This window comes from Drosophila simulans, chromosome X (genome assembly GCF_016746395.2).
Source record: "Drosophila simulans strain w501 chromosome X, Prin_Dsim_3.1, whole genome shotgun sequence".
NCBI lineage: Eukaryota > Metazoa > Arthropoda > Insecta > Diptera > Drosophilidae > Drosophila > Drosophila simulans.
In genome coordinates, this window is record NC_052525.2 from 6287727 (window position 1) to 6308657 (window position 20931).

General features: G+C 40.4%; 1 protein-coding gene and 1 long non-coding RNA gene across 4 annotated transcripts; one reads left to right on the plus strand and one right to left on the minus strand.

Moving 5' to 3' along the window:
• Positions 1-162: 162 nt before the first annotated feature.
• Positions 163-20126, plus strand: LOC6725305. Of its 3 annotated transcripts, none has more exons than XM_039297731.2 (9): positions 163-300; positions 628-1074; positions 10048-10565; positions 12903-13960; positions 14021-14119; positions 14186-14302; positions 14367-15314; positions 16592-16651; positions 16717-20126. In XM_039297731.2, exons 3-9 carry the CDS (start codon positions 10389-10391, stop codon positions 17675-17677), a joined length of 3420 nt encoding a protein of 1139 aa, XP_039153665.1. In that variant the 5' UTR covers positions 163-300; positions 628-1074; positions 10048-10388; the 3' UTR covers positions 17678-20126. The 3 variants fall into 3 exon arrangements, with proteins under 3 accessions (XP_039153665.1, XP_039153666.1, XP_044779540.1); XM_039297732.2 differs by having other exon boundaries at positions 185-300; positions 770-1074; XM_044923605.1 differs by lacking the exons at positions 163-300; positions 628-1074 and adding an exon at positions 9804-9946.
• LOC120285360 lies at positions 5066-7306 on the minus strand. Its single transcript, XR_005544667.1, has 2 exons — positions 6091-7306; positions 5066-6019 (listed from the first exon to the last, which is right to left on the minus strand). It is a non-coding gene; the product is annotated as an uncharacterized LOC120285360 (long non-coding RNA).
• Positions 20127-20931: the final 805 nt, after the last annotated feature.

Consider the following 20931-nt stretch of genomic DNA (forward strand, 5'->3'; position numbering starts at 1 on the left):
AACTTTTAGGAATTCGCTACACAGTAATAAAATTAAAAATACTACATCATCAAGTTGTTACGATTTTAGCGTATATAGTCAGCAAAAATGGAATTATAAAATTTCATAGAATAAATTGTGCTGTGTAACTAGCCGATGAGTCGTGACACGGGCGGCGAAGTCGGCTCACGCGGCCATCTCTGGTAGTTGAGTGAATGAATGGTGGAATGACAGCACACGCCATGTTGTACCGCATTTTTGTTTTGGTTCTCGACGTGAACGGACGTGTGTGCTCGTGTAATGCGGCGCCAGTTGGCACAGGTAGCGTAGTTTACCTTTGCCGCTCTACAAAAGTCAAATAACAATAATAACAACGACGACGATAATCGCAAAAAGCAACGACAACTGCAACAATAGGCGCATTCTTAATTGTGTTTACCTTTGATTGTCATTCGCCAGCGATTTACACACACAGGCACAGAGAGATAAACATACATTTTATAACTGCGATTTGACTGCGTGCGTGTGTCGTCGCGTCCCCCCAACCCTCTGAGCACCTTGCTCCCAGCCCCCCCTGTACGCTCATCCTTTTTGTTTGTTTGTTTTTGGTTCTCGTTCTCTCGGGTTTTCCTTCAATTGAATGTGCAGCGAAAGGAAAGGCATGGAGAAAAGCCAAGCGCAAAGCAAAGAAAAGCAAATGTAAAGCAAAGAACAAATCAGATCTGAGCAACGGTATTCAAATTTATATAAGCACTAACATAATTAACTATTCTCGCATACAAACATACAGAGACAGATAAACAGACATTCAAGGCAACTGCTTCAAAAAAGCAGTTAATAATAAATACAACAATTTTACACATTCACATTCCATTTTGATTCTGTTGTGTGTGAAAAACTTATAAGAAAAGCAACAAAAACAACGCGAAACCAACGGCAAATAACAAAAGTATCAAACACAACAACAGTAAGCCGCAGCAGCAGCAACAACAACAACAACAACAGCAGCAAGCAGCATAGCAAAGCAGCGAAGTCAACGTCAAAGAAGAAGAGGAAGAAGCAAGATAAATACATAGCAATTTCGACTAAATAAAGGTATGTGCGACGACGATTTTACTTGACTTTATTATTACTATACTACTCGCTAGAGCGAGAGAGCCATACATGCTACATACATACATGCATATATATGTACAATCAGAGGCAAACACACATGCACACACATTTTCATTATTAGTTTAACTCTTCAATTTATTATTGTTATTATTGCTATTGCTATTGCTATTGCCTTTCTATACCCGTCCCGCTCGCACGCTCCTTGTGCTCTCCTTTTGCGCCGCTCTGGCTCTCTCACTTTTCTCTCATTTTTCTTGGCTCTCTCTTTCGCTAGTTCTTATTAAAATAGTTACGTTAAATCAGTGCGTTAACTTGTATTCGTGTGTATGTCTGCTGGTGTGTCTGTATGTCGGTATCTGTATCTCAGTATGTCTAAAGATTACGTTTTTTGTTCGTTTATTTTTTTTGAATATGCCTACGAAAATGTTTAAGACACTAAGTGTGTGTGCGTTTCTCCGTGTTTATTGTTCTTTCGTATTTGATCACCCGCTTGATAAAATAGAGAAAAACAACAAGTCAGGTTAAAATACGACAATGTCGGTATGTTTTGTATCTGTAAGTGCCCTCGCATCTGTATGTATGGGTGCGTTTGCATTGTACATAAATTGAATTAAGTGAAATTTTTGTTGTTGTTTTCGTTAGCGGAAATTTCTACACCGCATGTTCGGCGATCACTAAAAAAAGCCGAACTAAAAATCAAACAAGCACACGCATGCACAACGGTTACTCTAAGGCAGTTCCGATAAGTTATTACTTTGATGTCTGAACAAAATCCGATTGGAATCTCGATCGTTATGCAACATTTGAATGTAGAACTCTCGAAAAGATATCGGGTACCTAAAATTAATTACATACGTCGAGATAGCCACCTAATGTTTTTCCCATTAGTTTTGTTTCTTTTTCTATACCAATATAGAATAGTCCGCGTACAGTGTTGGCTAATGCGCCATTTAGCTAATTGATATTCCAATTGGTTTCAAATTCGATCGTTAATTTGAAGAATAATAATAAACAGAACACAGCTTTAACTTTAATAGTATGTGTGTTGGATCATTTGTCACAAGCTTGTCATTTTCTATAAATAAAAAATTGCCTTGAAGCCGCCAATGTTTAAATAGTTTTTTGTTACAATGCCCCAGATTTCATGCATGACACTTGTTAGGGAAAATATAATTGTTCTCTGGTTTGTTTAATTGTTAAATAATTCGATAAATACGCATATATTTGTACCCAAATCGACCTGAAATTATAAAATCTATCGAGCTTGGTAAATTCCAAACAATGATTACCATCTTTCCCATAAGCCATAATTTGCGTGCTAGGCACTTAAATGCGATAACTTGATATTCCGCTATTAAAAGGTAAAAGATTCCTGTTTTCTGCGAATGATCATTGCAACCCCTTTTGTGATCCTTTACTTTGTTCAGGCCCTTCCCTTTTTTCTATAGCTGGCATAGCTGGCATTTGCAGAAAAAAGAAGACAAAAACCCACTAGACGAGTGGAGCTGCACATATTTGTTAACATTACCATTACCATATCCCATTTCCAATTTCCAAGCTCGCTTCTCTGTGACTCAGAAACAACAAAAACAACAAGCGGAGCTCAAATAAAAACTGCAACAATAATAAGACAACACACACACACACACCTATTTACAGCTGGGTTCAACATGATAGTGCTGCTTTAATGCACCCATATGTATTTTAGTATATGTTTGTTTAACACTTGAAAAAATACGCCATGGTTCAGGGTTTTGTTGCTAGTATAATGACATTTTGAAATATTAAAATGTTGCATGTATAGTTTTCAATTTATAACTTTGGCAATAGAGTTCTTCATATTGAAACATTCAAAATGTTAACATAATACGTCGAAGAACATTACAGCACCACTATTTTTGTGGACGCAGTTGTTTGTGGTGGCCCATGCACAGGTACACTCAAAGAAACCAACAAGAAAAACAAAGAGTTGCCGATATGCATATGTAACTACTCGAGTATCATTAAATGCAGATCTCTATAAAAGCATAAAAAACGAAGTCGAAGCGAGAAGTGACTTTTGAGTGCGGTTTTTTTTTCATATCGTATCGTTTCGTTTCGTTACCAAGACAAGCAGACAAGACACACAGCCAACAATCCATAATAATCTTCCCGTAATTTATAGTCCAAGACAATTTATGTAATTTACAAATACCAAAAACGAAAGAGACGGCAAAAGGCAAAACTAAAAAAAGGAAAAACTAACCAAACGAAAGACGATGAGAGCGAATGCAACTGCTGCAGCCAACTAACGATAATAACAATAACGAATAAAAAAATTTAATAAAAAAGAGAGAAAAACACACGGTGGAAAAAAAACAAGGCAACACACACGGCAATAGCAATAAACAGCTACAGCAATAGCAACAACAATAGAGCAGCGTACTAAATAAACAATTCAACAAATTTGATCCGAGGCAAGCACACACAGATACACACACCCGTAAGTCCACTCACACACAGGCACACACACTCGACAATCATAGACAACTCACACGCACATAAAAATGCATATGAAGAAAAAATATGTAGGTATGTCTGAATACAAAATATACGACAAATGTAAGTGCAGTAACAGAAAATAAAGAAAAAACTGAGGAAAATCAGAAAACACAACAAATGCAGCCAAATCAAAAGACAAAAGCAAAAGGCAAATAAAGCGCAAAGTCAAATGTCGTTTAAGTTCCAAGACTTTTTGCTTTGTTTGTTTTTGCTCCTCAAGTTTGGTGAACGCATAAAATAAGTAAGTAGTGTTGGGCCAAAGTCCTGGAACTCGACTATGTGATACCCCTACGAAATTGGGGGTATCTATTGTTTATTTTTTCGAGTATAAAGTGTACTGGCATATCAGCATATTTAGATTATACAATAACTATAATGCTGAAAACTGGTTTTACAAATACAAATTGCAGTTTCAAGAAAACCACAGAGCTTTCATATTTTGTAAATTAAAATAGCTTTGCTAAATTCCACTATTTATAGGACTATATTGTAGTACTTGCCATTATAACTGAAGATGGATAAATGGCTAGGCACCAACTTGCAAGTCATAATGTGCGACCTTTCGAGATAATAATCAATCCAACCCTTGATACCCCTTATATCAGAATCGTCTATAAAAGTCTGTAGAAAATGTACAACTTGAACCCATAAACTCTCGCACACACACACACACACACATGGAGACATGCTAGCTTGAATGTGGTAATTGCATTTATTGCACGTGCTCGTGCTATCTCCTTTGCACTCGTCGCACCCGTCTCCCTTACTCACATTCGCACACAAGAGTCAAGTAAAGCACAAAATGTAAGGCCATAAAAATATTTTCAAGCTGTAAACTTTTCTATGCTGCACAGTTTCTTTGGGTTCTTTTCTTCTTTCTCTTTCTGTGGTTTTCCGACGACCAAACCGCACCAAACGATCTCCTCCCCATTCAGCCAGAACCCCCCTCGCCCACCCAGCTACAGGGTATCAATCAAGCGAGCTTTTGCGGTTGGAGGATTTCCACTGCGATTCCCCTTGGTACGAACAAATGAGGTCAAAATAATAGTAACCCTGTTCTCATTGTCGATCCAATTTGCTGAATTTATATATATTTAAATTCTTGCAAGAAAGTGTCAAAGTAATTCTTCAAAAAATTCTCATTCATTGTTCAACAGGGTTATAGCTTAGAATTAATGTCACAAGGAATTTAAACGAAAGGTCAAGGATCACGTTTGTTTTATTGTTTGAAAGGCAGTTCTTATATTGGTACTTTATTGCACTGGGTCTTCAAGTTTCGTGAGATTCTACAGATGCATCCTAAAAATAGCTTCTCAATTCATTGTTTTATCGGAATTGGTTTCTTCCGGTTCTAGAAGACAATGTCATATTCTTAAGGCTCCTATTATGTTGAACACATCTGTGTGTGTGTGTGTTTTTTTTTTTTTGCAACGCTGTTGGGAAGATGTGAAGAGAGGGCGCTGCATCTTTGATGCTTTTATGGGCAAGTTTGCTGCATATGAAACTTGTCTATTGAGCGCGCCTGGTTCTTTCTTCTGGCTGGTTTCTTCTTTGCTTCTGGGTTCGTGGTTCTTTCGCATCGGCGTTCTTCGGTTCCTCGGTTCTGTGTTTGCTATTCGCTCCTCTCATCTGAGGCTTATCTTTGGCCATTGCCAAGTTTTTCATCTAGTTTTTGGCCTGGCTTTTTCCCCTTGTTGCCAGTTTTGATTCCTGTTCTTCCAAGCTGTTTCCTTTCTTCTCGGCACTCCCACCCGCCCACACGCAATTCCTTTTGTGGAAGCGGTCTGTTGACTTGGCTTACAGCCCCTTCGTAGCGCTAGTTGTTGTATATATTTCTTTTTCTTTTTTTTGATTTAATATCCTTGCTCTCCGTCATCATCATCATTGCCATAATCTTCATTATCAGCGCTTCTATTTGTTTGCTCGAAGCTTTACTTTGCACGCATATAAGTCTATTTCTTTTTTGTTTTCTTTTCAGTTCTGTAGAATCTTAATCGTAATATTTATTCGAGTGTTTCCGCGAAACGAAAATATCAGCATTTATCTAGGTTTGGTTCGGTGGTACTCTTATGTATGTGTGCATACCATATCGGGGCACAGTTGAGTAAAATTGTTTACATAATCAGATAAACCTGATACCTAAACGCAGCTATCGATATCGAGCGACTATCGAAATTAATATCTCACCAACTGACGGCAAAGAAAAGAAATAAACAAAACATACAAACAAACGTCCAACACATTACAATCCTCTCTTTAATTTTTTATTATGGTTGAACTTGCAGATGCTTGTGAGTGCACATTTCCTCACACAGACACGCTGGCCACTGTAATCACTCGTGTGTGTGTGTGTGCTGGTGTGCTGGTGTGTCTTCTTCCGGAGCTATTGTTATTGCAAGTACACGTAAAATTATTGTTCACGTCGCACATTGTCGTGAGTTTGTAATTACCAACCTCACCTCACCTCGATTTGCCATCTCTTTACCACCGACCGTTCATATGCGGTCTCAATGTGCAGCACAGTGGTTGCTGGCTAAGTGAGACAACCTGCTTCGCTGACCTGTAGATAAGAAATGTTTCAAAATAACGCAATGGAACAAGCCTAAGTTCTGGTCAAATAATATGCCTAAGATTACCTTATCTTGGATTTCAATAAGAACTGATTACAAAACATTTCCAACCTAATCGAAAAGATCATACATACATGCATACACTTTATCGGATCGAAACAGCAAAACCTTCTCGATGTTACACAAATACAATATAGTATATTGAATATACCCCGTTCTCCTGACAGTGCCGAGTATTAAAATAATAAACACATCTAGAAATCGGGCCTTGCAATCAGTATATCATTATTTATTAATGGTGTGAGTTTCATCAACAATTTCCCACTTGTAAATCAGAGAACGGGTTAGTGTAAACAAGCAATAGGCACTATCGTGTTCATAGGAACACTTTTTATTAATTTTCTATTATCATATTGGATTGGAATTGGTGGAGTTGAACAACTCGAACGTGTTTTAGAAGCAACTTCCGAGGCATCACTGTAGTTGTCCATGCATGTTCATATGTCTGTATAAGTCGGAGTCGGAGATAGGAATAATGATATTCTTTTTGGGGGCATTGCATAATCAGTACAATCTCTTTAGCTTGCACCCCCTCTTCCGCTTTCTTTTCTCACAACTGTCTTCCTATCTCTCTGCTGGCCGTATCTTTCTTTTTGCCCCCTAAACTGTTGCATGCAGGAGTCTCAAATCAATTATGAACATAGCAATTTGTTATGCAAGGCCATGGAGGGCTTTGTTGCCCATTTTCCCTACTTCTTCGGGTTCTTGATCTGTGATCTTCAGATGGAAAATGGCAAAAAAGAATGCCGGTAAGCTTACAGAAGAATTGCCCACTTCTTGTTCTTCATGTGCTTATTATTTGGAATACTTTCTAAGTCAACGACAGCGTTTAGAATTTATCCAGTACTTCTTGCACACACGTTACGAATACCGATAAAAGAGTTTACTTTGTCATTGCGCGTTCTGTCTTCAATTCTTCTAGATGTGCTTCTTCGTCTTCTCGACGTTCTTGTGCTTCTATTCTGTTCTATACCATTCCATAGCCGTCCGCAAATATGCTCACAAATATTAAATTCTGTATGGTACGGTGCGGTATGCTATATCTGTATGTCTATGTATAGTAAAAACCCACCATCTACCGCCCACCTCCCAGCTCCCACCGCCCCCTTGTAAGTTGGTCGTTCGTGTGCGGTGTATAAATTTTCTGTGGAACTGTACAATAGCTAAAATAATCATAAAAAAGAAATAACAAAGTTTTAAGTTCCACAGTGTGAGTGGAGGTAAACCAACAAGCAAAGGCAACCAACACACATGTTTCTCCCTGGGATATATGGGATAGTAAGTGTAAGTAGTGTGTATTTGCTTTTCTCGACGCGACTTCTTGAATAGTTGTAGAGTAAAGTTGTTCAGTTCAGTTCAGCTGAGTTGAGTTGAGTTGAGTTGAGTTCGGTTTGGTTTGGTTTCGGGTTCGTTGCTGTTCGTGTTGGGGTTCGCCTCGGTTCGTTTGGAGCTTCGACTTCGGCTCAACGAATTGAAATCTTCTCTCTCTCTAGTCTCCTAGTCTTGTCTTTGTGCAGAAGCAGAAATCTCGAGTTTCTTGACTTTTCTGCCTGCTTTTCCGCTCGACTCTTACGCACAGCACAGAGCTCCTACATCCCACCTTCCACCTTCCACCTCCCCCAAAAACCCTCTTCTCATAAGTAATAAGCATTTCGTTTGTTATAAAGTTTTTTTTCTTTCATGCTCCGTATTCCGTATATTTCCTCATATGTGTAAAACCGCGACGTTTCCCACCACCATTGCTCCGCCCCCCCGCCCCTGACCAACATCGGGCGTCTTTATATGGGTTTCATTTTTATTTAATTTTTATTTTAAACTTAAACAATGTCTGGCTCTGACTTGAAATGGCGAGAGGGATAGCTCCATATGCGGGCCGCTTACAGAGCACAGACATGGAAACTATTCATATACAGTCGAACTTCCATAATTCCAACCACCATCTGTCTCATAGAAATTCAAGTTTCTTTTAAAGATTATTTATGGAACGCAAACAAGTTTTGTTTCTCGAATTATTTGTAATAAAAAAAGTGGTTCCAGTTTTATAGTGTACGAACGCTTTGACTTTGACATTTTCGTACTTTGAATTCGTTATAAAGTTACAGTATTAATTAAATACTTCAATTAACTTTAAACGCAGGCTCTGAATTCGAATGTATGTTCCAATAGGCCTTGATAGGACGTTGTAAAGTATGCAATGTATTTTGTATTTTTGGTTTCGACCATTGTTAGTACGGTGTGATATTGAAATATGTGATTATGATAAGAATCATGCTTGAAATTTATGTGAATCTTCAAGGGGGATATTAAAGATACCACCTGAAACTACTAATTTAATATCGATGATTTTTTGTGTTTGGAAGATCGACTTTGTTCACATCTTGGCATGCACTTACTACTTTACGGAGTGGGAGGCGACGGGGTTTAGCACTCGTTGTACAAATATGTATTGCAAATTGCTTTGGTCTTTTTACCAGTTCCAGTTTCCAGGTGCTATTCCCCTCTCATGTTCGCTCTCGCTCTCTGTGCATCATTATGCGAGAGCTCATTCTTGTTCTCTTTCCCCAATGCAGATGGGGGGGTTAAAGAGAGATCGCGCTGAAGATCAAAACAGAATTTCAATTTGCAAACTCATGTGCCTAGGATTCTTAACCCCCCATTGCCCCCACACAGACTACGTCTTTTTGCTTTTTTCTCTTCTTTTTCTTTTTTGGGATATGATTTTTTGCAAAAAGTTCTCGGGAGGCGAAACTGGTTGAGAATTTTTGCATTCCAGTGCTGAACTTGAATTGCATTTGGAATTTGTTCGTAGTTCTCCGTGCTGTGTTCCACGCATTTTCCATTTCCGTTCGTTCACCTTGTTCTTTTCAGTAGTTGTGGGGGTTTGGGGCCAGCAAAGATGGGGAATGGGGGGAGTTAAATTGAATGAAAACGTCGATAGTTCGATGACTTTGCCGCTGGCTTATCGATGACACTGCTGATTTATTGATCGAGATGCGTTTATCGATGGAGCGAATATGGCGAACTAAAACTTAATTGCTCAACTAAATTACAGCAATTTTTCTCATTCCATAATGTGCGAAAGAGCGCGAGCATGAATTTATCGTACTTTGTGTGCTTTGTCTTCCGCCCTATCTCGTCTATAACCCCCCCGAACCTCACCCCCCACCCCACAATTTCAACTTTGTAGATATAAAGTTTATTTCATTTCGTTTCGTTACGATTTTTGCTATTATTATTTGTTCGTGTCTCACTGTCGCTGTATCTGTGAGATACCCCCGTTGTAATAGTGTGCGTGTGAGGTTGTGTGTGTGTGTGCATGAATGTTATTTTTTAGTTTCGACTTGTTTTCTTTTGTGTAATTTTATTTTCGTATGTGCCTGTGTGTGTATCAAGTTCATAACTTTTGTACGTCGGCTACGACAGTAAGAATTGTTTTGTTGTTGCTGCTGTTGTTTTTGTTGAAATCCACACAATAAATATATGCTTGTACGTATGTTTGTACGCAGGGGGCAAGGAGTATGTTTGTATCAGTGTGCCATTGTGTTGTCATAACTGTGTGTGCCTGTGTTTTTTTTTTATTTTTCACATTTATTTTCTAGTTTGCTCGCTCAGTGTTTTGTTAACTCTTATTTAGTTTTCTTTGCGTCTTAAACGTCGTTGCCTTTGTATCATATTTCCTTGTATGTATTTATTCTTGTTTTTTTCGTACACACATTTTTTTTCGTTTGTGCCCCATTATTAATAAATAGTTTTCTTGTTCTGCTCTGCATTCCCATTTCAGTTTACCAAACGTCGTCGGTACAATCGCAACGTTTCTTTTCTGCGTTCCGTGCGTTGGCTCTCCATTCCGTTCGTTCCGCCCGCCGCTCTCTCGCGCGAGAGAGTGCCACTTGTTGCCGGTCGTCTTCATCCCATCAATCCATCGATAGCGGACTTGGTTACTGATTGATCTGGTCCACCCACTGGCGGAGATTCGCGGTACGACGACGCTTAGTGGAAGCAGAAGGACCCAGAACCATTGGAAGGCATGCAGTTGATGGCCAGCGGTTACTCCTGTTACTCCTGCAGCAGCTCCATCTCCTTCGATTCCAGTTCCAGTTCCCTCCGTTCCAAACTCCCGCGATGGAGTGCGAACAGCCGGAGGTTATGGGCGGAAGTGCGCCCCTATGTCGCATCTGCATCACCACCCACCAGCAGCAGAACAACACCACAACAGCAGCCACAGCCAACCTGCCAATGATACCCATTTTCGGCGAGGATGCGCTTTGGCAGAAGATTACCACGCTGGCCAACGTCAAGGTGAGTGGAAATCGCTGAAAAGGGGGGCAACTGAAATGGGGGCTCACAGTAAAAAGGGGAGCAATCCGAACACCAAGAAAACCGGACGGAAGAGCAAGCAAGCAGGTGACGAAGAAGAAGCGGGTGAACCGAAGGTCAAGAATTGCAGACTTCCCATACAGTGGTAACACGCAAAAGAAAACTCTGTTGCGAGTGTAACTATACAGTATTGCAACGTGTTGTTAAGAAGTTAGACCTACATACATACATACGCTGGCTTAAATAAGTAAATTTAGTTTGCAGAACAGGTATTAGGGGTTTCCATTTACATAGACCTCTTATCATCTAGAGATGGTAAACTTTTTGATAAGAAATGTTTTAGGGCCGCTTTTATAATGGCTGATTAAAATAAACTAGCGCGTGGAGTGCCCTAATATTCATAAAAACTGTTCATTCCACAAGGTGTACATTTATTTGTATATTATTTCCCAAGCGTTTTATAAATCAAACGAACGTTTTTTTTTTGGCTAGCGACCAGTGTAGTTATTGATTTTGATGTTTTGCTGTGAATGGCTTGTTTTCTTTTCTATCCCATTGATTCTGGAGAGCTTTTCGAGCTGTTTGCCTATAAAATCGATCCTAATTTGTATTCCATACATACACATATGTATGTACATGCCCATCAGCGTTTCCAAGAGGGCTTAGAATACATCAAAATCGAAACACATGCAATGGCAGGAAGCAAATTGTGTTTGGTCTTATTCGCACATGCATAGTTGAGCTGAAAGATGTTTTTAGGGTGTATAGGGTGTATGTATTTATTTTTAACGAGGTGTGTCGACTATTTGAGCCCACTGTTTGTGTGTAATCCAAGATTGTTGTTGTGTTCTTCTTCGTGGAATACTAAAACTAAAAAAAGCAAACACATGAAAGTTATTCACACCAACACAGCCACTCGGCGTATTTATTATTCATATTAATTTTCATACACATTCGCCCGTACGTATGTACATAATATATCTTATATCTTATATCCGAGCCGCACAAGTGTGTGTGTAATTTGGAATCAGTTTTCATTGCTTTGTCTTGTTGCTCCACTCCTCTTTGGCCATTTATTCTGTTTGGTGTTTATTTGTTCGGTGGAATGGTTTCGGCTTCGGCTTTGGTTAGTTTATTTTATTCATATTGTGTATTGTGTATACAATTTTTTCAACGAGCATTTCATATTTTTTCCGTTTGCCGTTCGATGGAATTTCTTGTGGGTCTTGTCTTCGGATTTTGTATTTCTTCATTTCATTTCGTATCTCTTCGTTTCTCTACTCTGTCTTGTCTTGTCTTGGCTTTTGTAAAATAATTTACCGTTTGAATTGCTGCTTAGAAGTGTTTGCTTGTGTGTTTGAATGTTTGTATGTGCTTGGCTTAATTCCATACATTTTTCCTTTACTTAACTTTACAATCTTGGCTCTCTTGATGACTCTCTTTCGCCAGTTCTCCTAATCTCTGTCGCTCTCGTACACGAAAAGAAACAAATGGTATGATTATATGCTTTATGTATGCTTTGCATATATATAGATTTGATTTAGATACAAGAGCTAAAGGATATTACATATTTTTTTGGGATGCCAACTCGGTCCTTGAAATAGTATAGGAAATGTTATGCAACAATGGAGCCAGTACTTTTCGCTCTGTGTACTCGCTCTTTGCCCATTTTCCACTTTATGTTCGGCTTAGACGTTCGTTGGCCCCTCGATTCTGGGCTGGTAAGGGGCAAAGTAAGGGGTAAAGTGAGGGGCGGCACGTGAATGTGAATGGGGTGGCTCTGTGTGTTTTCTCGCCTGTTTGTCTTCGGCCCCTTATTCGCATTTGGTGCTTTTACAATTCATGTGCATATTTCAATTTGATTTTCTCCTTATGTGTTTTTCCTTAACCGTTGAAATGCTGCAATTTTCTGGTTTATTTGTGCAATTTTCCCACTTGAGTAGATTATGTTGCCAATTCAAGGAATTTTATGTTGTCATTGGGCATTCGTGTAGGTCTGTTAGCAATCTGGCAACGCCTGGGAATACCGTTGTCCTGCAATTTACATATATAGTTTACAAGTTAATTTTAGATAGAGAAAAAGTATTGCGTAATTACAGCTTGAAAATTTTACTAATTGTATGATCAAATTTGAAAATCTGTCATTTCCGTTTGTTGTCATGACTAATCACTGTGAATCACAGCGAGCTTTGAAATCGATTAGCGGTATTTTCCATCGATCTGGCAGTTTAGATGACCGTTACGTTTGTTAGCATAGATTTGTCAGAGTTTAAATGTGCATTTAAAGCCTATTTTCCCATGTTATTCTTTTCTTTCTAGATTAGCAAAAACGACACCCTACCGCAACAGGTGTGCGTCGGATGTGCTAAGACGGCCATATCGGCCTGCGTGTTTAAGAAGAAGTGCGAGGAGGCGGACAGTTTTTATCGCCAGCAACTGAGGCTCCAGAAGATCGAGGGCGCGGATCCGCTGGGGGCGAGTGCTGCTGCCGACCAGGCCAAGAGCAGCGGCTGCAGCAGTGGCAGCGGGAGCAGCAGCGGAAGCGGCAGCAGTTCCACCAGCAGCAGTTCTTCCTCCGATGACGAGGATGAGGACAATGAACAGGAGCAGGATAACGACAATGATGTCGTTGCTGGCGAGGAACAGAAGCGCCTTCAAAACGGTCATGGACAGACCATTAATGGCCATCGTGGAAATGAGGCTGATGAGATCCACGATGAGATTGATGACCATCACGAACCAGGCCTCAATGCCGGTGGAGGAGGGGATCTACTCCGAAACGGCATGGAGTTGAGGGAAGCGAACCACGAGGATGACAATGATGTGGAGGAGATCAATCATTTAAATCCGCACCATAGCGACGATGGCGAGATCACCGGCCATGCCGGTCATCCCAAGGAACCCTTCGACTTCAATTCCATTCGCCTGATGCAGGAGTATATGCAACATCAGATGAACAAGTTTCCCAATGGCTCCGCCACCGGTCCGCCGGGTCAGGACTTGGAGCTCGATCTCGACCAGCAGCACCACGACGGCGACGATGATGAGGATGAGGAAATGTCGCTGCCGCTTATACCCGAAATTGAATTGATCACGCCGGGTGATGAAGCTTTAGCGGATCCGTCGAATCCAAATGATTTGGTCAATGGAGCCGGCGTTGGCGTGGTTCAGGCATTGCAGGATCCAGGTTTCCAATGCCCCCATTGCTACCAGATCTTCGAGATGAAGCAGATCCTCAAGGCGCACATGCAGAGCGTCCATGGAGCACCGGGTCCGGTGTACGAGTGCAGCAACTGCCGCAAGACCTACTTCTACAAGCGTTTTCTGGAGAAGCACATACGACGCGGTCGGTGTGTCAAGAAGCGTCGCAATCAAACGTGAGTGCGAAAGAATAATTTCGTATATTGACTTATCCATTGCATTTCTTGGGGTTTCAGTCGACCGATGCAGTGCTCAGATTGTCATGTCCTCTTCCCCACAGGCCATCATCTGGGTTGGCATAAGCGCACCGGCTGTCCTTCGAAGGCGGCCAAAATGTAAGTGATTCATCGGAAAATAACAACTTTATGTGAGTCAAAACATCTGGTTATTCCTCTTTATAGGCCACTGCAACAGCTTTTCAAGCAAAACATTGTGCAGTTCAATAATTTCCCCAAACGGGTTGCCGCCGGAGGAGCACGCAAGCCTACGGCTCCCGATCTGCACATAAATAATCGCAAGTAAGTTAGAGATATTGCCTATAACTCGAGAAACTTTTCTGATGTTTTGTGTTTGATCTTTAAGACTTGGGCTGGCCAACAAGAGAAAGGGGCGCACTCGCATCAAGTTGGATGCAAAGAAGATTGCCCTGGCCAAGCAGTTGATATTGCGAGAGGCCACCACGACGGTGATCGCCAACGAGCTGAACATCTCGCGCACCTTCGCCTGGCGCTTGCGCAAAAGTCTGGTAAATGGAGTCAGTTTGCATGAGCGCGTTGTGGATCCATCGCAGGAGGAGCAGCACCTGCAACAGCTGCAGCAGCAGCAGCATCATCAGCAAATACAGCTGCAGCATCACCAGCAGGAGGATCAGCAGCAGGCAGCAGCTGCTGCTGCGGCACAAGCGGAACGTGAACGCGAACACCATCATTTGAGTCTTCCCTATAGCCACCTCGGCTTGGGTCTTATCAAAGAGGAACGACAGGACAGCGAGGATGAGGAGCATCAGCATCAGCAGCAGCAACAGCATCATCATCCTTCGCATCATCAACTGGGCCTGGTTGATGAGTGCGGAGCGGACGAGATCGGAGCTGAGGAAACGGCTGGTTATATGGGCGATGAGGATGCCGTTTGTGGATTGCTTCACAATGGTTATGATCCGGATCCCGATTCCGATCACATTGATCACGATCCCTTCGAGGGCACCGAAAACAACGAGCACCATTCAAATGGTGGACGGCCCGGATCCGTTTCGCCCGCGCCGCCATTACAGCCACAAACGCTGGGAAATTCTGGGATGCCAGTGCCTGTGCAGGTACATGCTGCCGCGCGGCCCGATGTCGAGGCTTATAAACGTCTGCTGGCCGAGTCACAGCACTTCCCCCACATCGTCAACGCCCAGCAGCTGCAGATGCAGCAGCAACAACGCGAGCGGGAAAGGGAGCAGCGAGATCGCGGACGAGAGCAACTGCAGCAGCAGAAGGCCCACAACGGTGGAATGCCGATGCTAACACGTTATCCGCCCTCCGTCATGTAAGACATTTTTCTTAAACCATAAATCACGCGGTCGTAGCCATAAAAGCCGTTCAAGATTATTTAAATGCTTATGACATCGATTTTATTTAAGAAATCATAAAGGTATAAATAGTCTTATCACTCAAAATAAGTCATAAATATTTTAGCTATGATAATATGATTAGCGACCGTTCCTATCGAATTTTATAGTTTATGTGGTGGCTTGCTTATACAGTTTTTTAAGGCCGAACTCGAAAAATAGTGGTCTAAACGTGGAATGTCATACCTCGCTGAACTCGTGACAAAATTTCCAGTCGACTGATATTCAAAAATGGAAATTTCATTTCTGTACCATTTTTTGCAGATTTTAATGATGTTACCCCTTATCAAAAAATTTGCTAAAAAATTTTGTTATTTTGCCCTAACTTTGGAAATAAAGATCCAAATAGGGAATGCAATACCTCGTTAAACTCCTTATTAAATTTTAAACCGATTCGTGTTCAAAATTGTGCATTGTATTTTTTTGCATTTTTTTGCAAAATTTAACCCTTACAAAAATGGAAAAATGTACACAAAAATCAAATTTTCCAAATCCGTTACAAAATGATAGGGGATATTAGCATTGGTAATTAGCTGCTAAAAACAGTTATTCTTTTAGAATTACGACTGCTTTTAGCTAAGTTATGGTGAAAAAACTACGTAAATATCGAGTTTTCCGCAAAAGACGTTTTCCCGAATTTCCGACATAATAAAATCAGTTTTTTTGCAAAAATATTGCATATTTGGACCATTAAATATGGAATGCCATACCTAGTTGAGCTCGTATTTAAAATCCCAATCGAACTGTGTCCAAAAAAATAATTTTTTTTTTTTTTAAATTTTTTGCAAATTTTTATGAAAAAAAAAAAATGCAAAAAGTGTCCAAAAATATTATTTTCCTAAATCAACAAAAAAGTGATACTATTCTTTAGAAATGGTAATTAGCTGCACAAAACAGTTATTCCTTTACCAAAGTGTTCAGTTTTATCCAAGTTATGACGAAAAACTCTATAATTATTGACTTTTTCTTCATAAATTCTTGTCTCTGATTTTCTGTACTAAATAACTTTGTAAATAAAGATCAAAATATGGAATGCAATCCCCTAGCTATGTATGTGCAACAAACTAGCTTTCGTTCTCAGCTACACAAAACAGTCGGTTGAAGTTTATAAAAAGTGATAGCAAGAGATAAGATATATATTTACAATTCAAAATAGGCTCAAAATCTAATCGTAATCGTGTTCCCCATTCAATAGGCACGCCCTGCCCGTCAACCTGTCCCTGCGTTCCATGCCCCACATGAACAGCAACGAGAGGTGAGTTTCAAGCGAGTGCTCAACCCATTGAACACTTCCATTAACTCTTGAATCCCGCTTCGCAGCAATGGCAGCTCCAGCAGCAACACTGCAGCTCCAGTGCCGGTTCCAGGCTCATCTGCAGCCTCGGCGACTGTAACGCCAACTGGCAAGAAGCCACGCAAGCCGAACGTGTTCATCGATGACGAAAAGTATGCCATGGCCAAGTTGCTGGTGGCCCAGAACTCCTCCACCATGGAGATTGCCAGGGCACTCAATGTATCCCAAATGACGGCCTGGAAAGTGCGCGATGCCATTCTAAAGGGAGTGCCGCTCTCCTACCGCAACAAGCGTTCCGATGGCAGGCATTCGGATGAGTTCAGCGTCAAGGAGCAGCAGCAACAGCTGCAGCAGCAACAGGAGCAACAGCAACGGCAGCAGGAGATGCAACGACAGCAGCAACAGCAGATGGAGCAAATGGAGCGGCTTAAGCAGCAACGCCAGCAACAGGAGCTGCTACTTCAACAGCAGCAACAGCAACAACAACAGCAGCAGCAGCAGATGCGCCACCACACACCAGCGGACACATCACACTATCAGCAACAGCAGCAGCAGACGACACCGAAGCTGCTGCATCCTCGCCGCCGCCTGAAGGCCGCGGAACGTGAGCTGCGCGACAAGGAGATCACACGCGAAATACTCGAGCTGATCAAGGAGGATAGCAACATTCAGTACTGGAAGGTGTCGGCCCGCCTGGCTGAGAAGGGCATCAATATATCGCCCTCGTCCGTCTGCCAGAAGCTCAAGTCGATGGGCATCCACAGGCGCTGGAAGCCAGGTGACAAGCCACCGATGCTGGCCATCAGTCAGCTGAAAGCGGCCACAGTGGCGGCCGCCGCAGCGGCAGCTGGCTTGGCCGGCGTCGGCGGTGTTGTTGGTGGCAGTGCTGGACTGGGTGGCAGTAGTTTTGGCCTGGCCGACGATGGCTTCGAGCAGCAGCAGTTCGACATGGGCGGGCCGCACTTTCTCAGTGCCTTCACGCGCTAGACGATCGACGAGAAGTCCTCCCCATCATATACATACATCTAGATGTTAAATATTACACTTATTGGAGTGTATCAGAATTGTAGGTCAGCAAGTAGGTTGAAGGGCAGTTTATTTGAGGACATTTTGTGTTGGAAATTGTAGATCTAGAACTTCATTTCACATTTTCAAAGAAGTTATGCAAGCCGACCATCTTATGTTGATAGGATCAAATTCTAGTAGGTACTGTTTGAAATAAGTAGAGAAATTGAGCATTTAAGACTTACGATTTCCAAGACAAAACGTCTGCATCGTGTCCGCAATTACTTTTGCGTTATATTAGATATTTTATTCGAGCCACCCAAATCCATATGCATAGATCAGCACAGCAACAACAACTTGTATTTTTTATATAGTATTTGAAAGGGAGAGCGCGCTTGAGATGTATTTGTATTTGTAAACGATATGAGATAGCATATATGGTATGATTCTGTATTAGATTTACATATATATCCGATATATATATATATGCTAAGCATTCCTAGAATGTCACACACAAAAAAGATAAAAACACGCCCAAAAACACGTTCATTCCAAGTGAGGAAATAATTTCCTTTCTTTAATTTCCGCAGCTTCCTTTTCCTCGTCCTCCATCCAGGCACACGCACACTCACACACAACACACATTTAGTTGATAATTTGAATAATTTAACTATATATATATATATATTTATTGATCGCATATCCTTGTGTGTGTGCTTTTCAACTGAGAAATGTATTTAAAGGTTTCCACCATGTTTAATTTATTTATTTTACTCACGCACGCGCGCGCACACACACACAAGCAATTACTGAGTACTGATCTATAATTTAGTTAAATTAATGCATCAAACGATTAAATAACAATCAGAACAAAACAAACGGAAGCAGAACAAACAGCAGCTAGATTGAAAGTTGAGAGAGCTAGCAACATAGCAACATAAGTGCAATTATAAACTATAAACCTAAAAATCAAGATGAATGTCTAACATTATCGTGTAACCGAGACAGAATATATGAGAGTGAGAGACGGGAGAAAGAGAGGGAAAATCGACTTTTCTATTTAACATCTAATCACCACTAAACACCAAACGTTCCACTCAAAAGTTTTGAGTACCTTCCCAACTCGCTGAATCGAAACTAAAGTATTCGATTAAATATTCGAAATTAGCTTAGATAAATTTAAAAACAAATTGTTTTTCGATGAAAGGCTTGATGCATACATTTCCAAAGACATACCAAAACTTTGTTGGGCCGCGACCAGGCAAAAAATTCATATCCAAAAAAAAAAGAACAAAAGCTATAAGTCTCTTTTTTCTTAGTGGCGTTGTAGTACAATTTTGTAGTTTAATAAATTGCAGTGGAAATCCCCTGAAGTACTAACTTTCACATTTTCCGCTCTCTTTCTCCCGATCGTTTTGCATATAGACAGATACTCCGAATCCATCCTCCAACCAAGCCCCAATTTAAGTAATATAGTTATGGAAACAAGACAACAAACAAACGATCAATGTTGAAAACTTCGTAGCCAATTGTTAGTAAAAAATGAGAGAATAACCACAAAAGAACAAAGCGAAAAGAATTGAAAATGAAGACAAGCTAAGCCGAGCACTCGGCACTGTATTTATTTACAGCCAATTTTAGGAATATATATATTTTATTTTATTATTATTTTCTTGTTGTTGCGGATGAAGTTGCATTTTGTCAGCGATTTATTTTTGTATAGCTTTTAAGGTCGGCAGTTAGAGCGAAAGAGATAGCTACAGATTGAGTGAGGCCGAGCGAGCGAGCAAGATAGTATTTTTTTTTTACAATTTAAAATTGTAACTGCTTTTTGTCAATCAATCAATGAATGATTCCCTCCCTCCACCAACCCACACACACACACACATACAAAACAACACACACACACACGTATTGTGTAAAGTATTTTCTGTATTCATTACACATAAAAATACCCATATTTAAATATGTACCATTTAAACACATGTAAAACTAAATTTATGAAATAATATTTTTTTTTCGTTTTTTTTTTATCGTATTTATTAGCCGCAGCTTATAAAATAGATTTACAATAATGATTACAATTTTTTTGTATGAAAAGCAAAGAATGATGTCTATGAAATATAATTTAATATACATACAAATAAAAAATATATATATTTTAAAGCGAATAATAGTAAGGATCCATTGCAGCAGCATCAACAAATAGAACTGACGTGCCTATGTAGCGATTAAATCTGACTAAACACCCACACACGCATACACCCAAATATACACACACCACACACACACACACAAACACCTAGAGACAAGCCGATGTAATGCATTAAATAATCATTCCAAAATGTCATATGAAGGAAAAGAAACGAAAAACAACAAAAAAATACAAACATTATATATTTTTAAATGAATAAATAATATTTCAAGAATATGCTGTTAAGCCTTTAAATAGATGGCATGGGAATTTAGCTGAAATTTTTCCGAGTGTAAAGCTGCGTTTAAAAGTGGTTCCCTAAAGTAGGCAGCATTTCTATGGCATAGTTAAGCGGGCGAAAGCTTTCCAATTTGTTTATGCCATAATTAGCAAGCAGAATGATTAAATCTTTTACGATCATGGGACCCAAGTTGATTATCACAGTCTTTTCTGCTAATCAAGATATGACATACCATATATTTATTTAAACTATCTATCATAGCTACTAAGTAAATGTCTAGAATTCCATTTCCATTCCCTTCTTTCACACACATGTTCGCACATTTCAACGCAGATTGTCTTCTGTATTTTCGAGCTAATGTCTTTATCTTTGGCAATTCAATTTGGAAACTGGAACATTTTCGTATTTATATCTCACTCATATGACGCAAATCAGCATTGCTAATCTATTTTTAGGGCGCCTCTCTTTTATTGGATTTTTCCCACTTGCACGTGTTGATGCCCATCGGATCCCGTACATCATACCATACGATACCATACCATAGTTTACTGCCCTGGGGAGCAGAAATGGGGGGACCAATTCTTTGGCATTTATTTGACCATTTCCATTCGTCGTCGGCGAATCTCTTTGAGTGCCCAGCCCAGCAAACGTGCACATCCACTTCAGTTGAGTTTAGTTGAGCAAATATGTATGTACAAATATGTACATATGTATGTACATATGTACACATGGGCTACCTTTTGTGGAATCCGTGAGTTTGCGGTTCTATCTGGGCAATGTATTTATTTAATTAACGCTAAT

Excerpts from the sequence above, each read along its gene's own strand:
- LOC6725305 (XM_039297731.2), top strand. The coding sequence starts at position 10,389 with ATGGAGTGCGAACAGCCGGAGGTTATGGGCGGAAGTGCGCCCCTATGT. Across the intron at positions 15,315-16,591 it reads CGTTATCCGCCCTCCGTCAT|GCACGCCCTGCCCGTCAACC; the intron begins GTAAGACATTTT and ends CCCATTCAATAG. Across the intron at positions 16,652-16,716 it reads CACATGAACAGCAACGAGAG|CAATGGCAGCTCCAGCAGCA; the intron begins GTGAGTTTCAAG and ends CCCGCTTCGCAG.